At 43.1% G+C, this 5820-nt stretch overlaps 1 protein-coding gene across 1 annotated transcript in view; it reads left to right on the top strand.

The window, feature by feature from the left end:
• The window catches only part of DYNC2H1 (dynein cytoplasmic 2 heavy chain 1), a 427915-nt gene that overhangs the window by 104109 nt on the left and 317986 nt on the right, over positions 1–5820 (top strand). The window contains exons 53-55 of the mRNA XM_019530264.1: positions 1004–1085; positions 3667–3821; positions 5560–5697. Of these exons, the coding sequence (XP_019385809.1) occupies positions 1004–1085; positions 3667–3821; positions 5560–5697 (375 nt within the window). The remainder of the gene's footprint in view (positions 1–1003; positions 1086–3666; positions 3822–5559; positions 5698–5820) is intronic.

Below are 5820 nucleotides of genomic sequence, written 5' to 3'. Positions count from 1 at the left end.
AGGAGGAAGGGGTTGGGCAGGGCCTCCTACAGCCAGTGCCCTTGATGCCACTGGTGGGTGCACAGCTGTCTTGGGGCCTGGGGGGAGCAGGAGGGGAGGAGCCAGCTGGGGCCAGCAGGACCAGCAGCATGGCCAGCAGGAACATGGTCATCATTGGCAGGGACCACACTGGAGCCAGGCTGGAGAAGTGGGGTGATAGGCATTGCTGGCAGGGCTGTGGCTGGAACAGCCCTGGTGTGGGGAAGCAGGGTGGGCAAAGAGGGAGCTTCCGGGTGGTGCCTCTGCCCTGGGCATGTGGCTTCTGGGCTGGGAAGAGGCTGGCCAAGGATCAGAGTTTTCTAGAGGGCTGCCAGAAGCTGGCAGCTGGCTCTGGCCTCAACATGGCTGCCAAGTGCTGGCAGCCATGTGGCTGGAGGCTAGAGCTCCCTCTGGTGGGCACAGGGGCACCTGTTAGGACTGCAGAGACTTGGGACTAATTTTACTGCCAAATACAGGGATTTGGGACTAACTTTAATCCCAAAGTTAGTAGACACCGGCCAAAAATCACCTAATGAGCATTAGTTTAATGCTCATAAAATTTAGTTGTGCATAAATGTATGTGTAGACGCACCCATAGTAGCTTAGTATGTTAGCAGGACAGCCGATTTAGGTGTTCCCAACATAGGCCCAAGCTGGGTCATTTCAGCTTGCCAAGTCGTGCTGCAATTTATTACTTCCTTGGTATTTATATAGATGTAAAAGTCTTCAGTGATTTTTTTTTTTATGCTACTTTATTATAAGTAACAGACTGTTCTGTTGAGTGGACAGGATGTTATCAGTTTTAACAATTCACTGTTTTGTCTTATTTATTTTTAAAGGTGTTTCTGAAGGAAATTTGCCTTTTGAAGGGCATTTAGGTTTTTAAAACCTGTTTACATTAATAAGTGTTATTATTCACTTGTTTGTTTTTGTTTTCACTTACGGCTTACTTCATTTTTGACTATAAAAGATGTTTACATTTCAGATACCTGAAATGTTGTTTACTGATTCAGATGAACAACAAAAGACTGACAGAGCACAAAAAGAACCCAAGAAAATATATTCTGGTAATATTTTCATGAATATTTTTGAAGTTACTTTTATTTTAACTAGATTATTGCTGCTCTTGTTTTGTTATTTATTTATTAGATGTATATGCCACCGTTCCCAAAAAAGGATTAGAGTGGTCCATAGTAAAAGACAAAAATACGGAAACAGAATAAAATACTGAAATAAGAAAGTACAACAAAATCTACTTTCCCTCAACCACTACCTCCCAAAACACCAAATATATTTTAATATTGTTAAACACACTGATAGTGTGATTAGCTTTGTACTGCATACACACAAAAGTCTAAATACTGTAGATGACTGTGTGAGCAGAGTCCTCCACCCAGTAATAGCCTCTGACATAAGGACTGGCAGGCACCTTCTGGATGAGCAAACCTAGTCCCCTTCTTTCGCAGCCAATCATGTCAAATAACTAACTACATAAACTGATGAAGCTGCATCTTAAAACTAGTTAATTTCTCCATCTACTCATATGAGAAGTGTGTTTCAGAACCTCACTCCATTGATAGACACTTTTTTCTAAGTCCCAGCCTAAATTTATTTTATGGCCACTTTATAGACATTTATGTGTCAAAACTGTCATTTAACTTCAGTAGTTCTTTTTTCTCCCTGATGGTTATTTCTGAGTGGATTTATAGAAAGCAACCATATCAACTTTCAGCCTTTCTTTGGCTACGTTAAACAACCCCAGGTCTTATTGTTTCCTTTCATAATACAGGCTTTCTAGTCCTCAAGGTGCCCTTCAGTAAATTTTGGTAAGCGTAGAGCAGTACGCTTACAAAACCATACACAATTATTTTGGGATTGGAGCCAAAGATAATCTGTGAATGACACTGGAGAAGAACTAAAACCAAGCTAATTATGATACTAATACCACATGTAGAACCAAGGGCTAAGAAATTAACGAAGCTGTTGGTAGGATGGGTATATTTTTGCCCCCTCCCCTTTTGCCTCCACGGTTCCAGGGAGTGAGTCTGTCATGCCAAACTCAACTACTTCAAGGAGGCAGAGCTAGGCACACAGGTTGCTGCATGGATTTGCTGCCTTTTTTTTCCTTTGTGAATAGGATAACATCTTTTTTGCTCGACATTTAGGGCAGTAGTTGACCTTCCAAAACCTCCTGTCATACAAAGAATATCTGTTCCTGTCACTTCAGCATCTCTGATGTTATCATCAAGTCAAGAAAGGGCACAAAGCAAGAACCCCTGAGTGTTTGAGCTCATATTTGGCTACTTCAAAGATGGATTTTGGCTTTTACAGTTGGTAAATGCCATGGCCAGGTTGAAGTGGAGACTCTTCAGTACCTCTTTGAAGCAGAGAGCGTATCAGAGTCCTGTGGGGCTCTGCCATGAGGAATGTGGCTGGGAGGTCTGCATGTACTTTGTAGGGTGATCAGCTGCAGTAAATGTGAAAACCATGGCTGGGGCTAAGGGGAGATATGGCAGCTCATCTCACGGAGGAAGAAGAAATGTTAGAGCCATGCTGTGTGGTACCAGCAAAAGGCCAGAAGGTGCAAGTGTGTTTGTGCTGTGATTGCCTGCTGTAATTGGCAGAAGCCATGACTGTGGCAAAGGGGAGACTCTTCAACTCTCCCTGCTGAAGTGTAGGGACCATCAGAACTCTGTATGGCAGTATTGTTTAAGAGCTGGGAGGCACTGTGAGGCCCAGGGGTGGGTTTAGTGCCCCAAGTGCTGTAAGCCTGAGGGACTGCCGTAGCACACGAGCCTGGTGCACTTGGCCAGAGAAGCCTTTGCAAGTTTGGCAATGTCCTTACCTGCTGCTGACCTCCTACCTGTTGATAAAGTGGAGGGATCATAGTATTGGCACCCCCTGAATATCCAAGGGTACCTTACACATTTTCTCTCCCACTGTGGATTTGCTGATGCCAAAATAATTGGTAAGCCAGGGCCTCAGTCGTACAGCCATGCAGATACATGGTGTTGCACAGGAGCATACACAGGAGCTGAACAAGCTCTATGAAGAAGTGCAGGCAGATCTTGACTCTGTGTTGGCAGGACCATGGTCTGCACTGTACCTACTGGCATTACTGGATTGGGAGCCACAGGGTGTGTGGGTGGCAAGTATTCACTGGGGTCTGGAAGTGAAAGTGAGAAGTCAGCAGTTAGGTACAGTGTCTCTGCACTCTCTGCTCAGCGAAGACAGAAGGGGAGAGAGGGGTGTCACTGGGTGGGTGTTGTTGCCCGCCAGCCAGTTGGTGTTTTTCTTTGCACTCTGCTGTATTTGGGAACATACGAAGATGGGAACCCCTGCGAGGCATGCTGGCATAACTGCACACTGGACTCCCTGGCTGCAGGGTGCTGTGGCAGCCATTCTCTGGTGCTTCAGACAACTGCTACTTGAACATTTGTATGCACATTTCATAGTCTGCTTTAGTGGCCCTGCAAATTTCCCAGAAATTCTTAACACTTCAAATAAATTCCTGTCCAAACCTTTAGTGGTGCTAAAAGTATATCCTTACTTTATGATTTAAAAAGTGCCTCTCATTGGTCCGCTTCAGTTTTTATGTACAGCAGGAATGATAACATTGTTTTATAAATTATGTATTTTGCTATATAGGTGACTCTGATTTTTTAAAGTCATTTTTGCCAATCCATGAGTCATGCAAAACATATGGAGCAACTCCTAGCAGATATATGACGTTTCTACGTACGTATAGTACCATCAATAGCAGCAAAAGAGCAGAGTTGATAAAAAGGCAAAACCATTTGCAGGTATGTAACAAATAACAAAGACTACATATCATATTGCAAATTATTTTTGCATTTGTTGATCTTCTTGCTATTCACTTATTTTATCTTATGCATGGTAGACATCATCTGCTGCTGGCATGCTTAGCCTGGGCTTCCAGGCCCTTTGTTGTTTGTGCATGCAGCTCAGACCACATCATCTCTGGTTTCAGAGAAGGGGTACTAAAAGTTCTAATGTGAACACTATTAAATGCCTTTGGGGAGGGGTTATTTCCACCTTCTTCATTTTTCCTCAAGCGTTACAGAGTGGATGTACCTTTCAGAAGGGAGGAGAAGAAAACTTTTCAGCACCCCAACTTGTAAAGTTACTCTTCCAACTAAGGAAAGTTTTTCATGTGTACATGTTTTGTATGCAAGAGTCTGCACTCTCTCAGATGCAAACGACTCTCATCCCAGTCCAGCCCATGACTTGATGGTAACTGCACTCTCCTGGCAAGTAGGGGAAGTGTTCAGATCAACTAGTGTCTAGAATCAAGGTCTCCCACTTCCTAGACAAGTGTTCTTGCTTCTAGGTTAGTGAGCAAAACTCTACCCTTTTTCCTTTGGACATTTAGGGCAGAATTTTGTTACCCTTTGCACACCTAAATAATAGCTGTTTTCTAGCCACATCCTCTGCCTTGCTATTTTGCTCTCTTCCTCCAGGTACCACATATCTCCCTCTCTTGGGTGCTGAGAGGAGCAGCTTGAAAGGGAGATCTAGCAAAATAATGCCTAAGCTGTGGTATGGTGGGTAGAGCACTATGCTGGGAAGAGAGAGCAGCACAAATGCAAACCCCTCTGGGTGACAGAGGCTTAGAACCCATCTCTCCCTCTTCCCGGGAAAGTGCCCAGGAAGCAATCAGCTATTGGGGCTCAGATATTGGAGGTCTCTCTCTCCGGCATCTAACATCCATTACTCAGTTTCTTGCCTGGTACATTTTTGGGACTTGCATATGCTTATATATTCACAATGAGTGTGTGCTCACAGCCATTGCATAATCTGTGGCTTATGCTCAGTCTTCCTGCGTACTCTTAAATGTCCACAGTGCAGAGGTGATAGAATAACAGTTTGTGCCTAAGTGCCACTTACCTGGCTGGAAAACTGCCAGTTAGGCGCACAAGGAGAAGTAGAATTCTTTTTGTAGTTTTTCGAAAACCAACACAGCCTTCGGTGATTAAATGCAGTGATGGTTTCAGATTGTGAATCTCACATTAACAGAAGCACTTAAGGCTGTGGGAATTGTTTACTGGATATCTAAGATCAGGAGAGTCAAATTTCAGATAACCCTTTTTTCCGATTAATGATTGATCTTTGCATCTCCTGCTTTTTGTACTGGCTCTTGTGAATGCCTCTCCCAAATGTGTATTGTCTTCCTTTAAGGTAGAAGAAGGTAGCTACTTAACTGAGGTTTGTGAATTTCAGTATTAGAGGCTCATGCCTAAATTTTGGTTATGGGTGGCACTTATTGTCACTTCAACAAGGTCACTTGGTCATTATGGCCTGTGAGCCCAATAAGATCCCAGAAAATTCATGACTAGACTTCTGCTGACTTTAGTGGGAACTGTGTACCCCTAATCATTAAGATATTTTAAATGAACAGTTTGTCAGTCTGAATCATTTTGAAATTTTAGTATCATTATCATTATCAATCTGTCTCATAATAGAAGTTTGAATGTTGTCTATTTGCTGTTACTAACCAGGTATTTTCAAAAACATTCATAGGCAGGAGTGTCTAAACTGAATGAGGCCAAAGCCCTTGTCGATGAACTAAACAGAAAAGCTGGAGAACAAAGCGTATTGCTCAAAACTAAGCAAGATGAAGCTGATGCTGCCCTCCAGGAAATAACAGTGTCTATGCAGGTAATGTGGAGTCATGAGAGAAGCTAAAATGGGAAAAAAACCCTTTTTGTTTTTTTCTGTAAATGGTTTTCATGCATTTTTCTGTGTGAAGCTTTGTTCTGTCCCAGTGAAATTGGACACATA

The sequence above is a fragment of the Crocodylus porosus genome, unplaced genomic scaffold (assembly GCF_001723895.1).
Source record: "Crocodylus porosus isolate Cpor-Errol unplaced genomic scaffold, CroPor_comp1, whole genome shotgun sequence".
NCBI classification, from domain to species: Eukaryota; Metazoa; Chordata; order Crocodylia; family Crocodylidae; genus Crocodylus; species Crocodylus porosus.
Note: the sequence above shows the minus strand (reverse complement) of the source record. Positions and strands in the feature narration are given on the sequence as shown.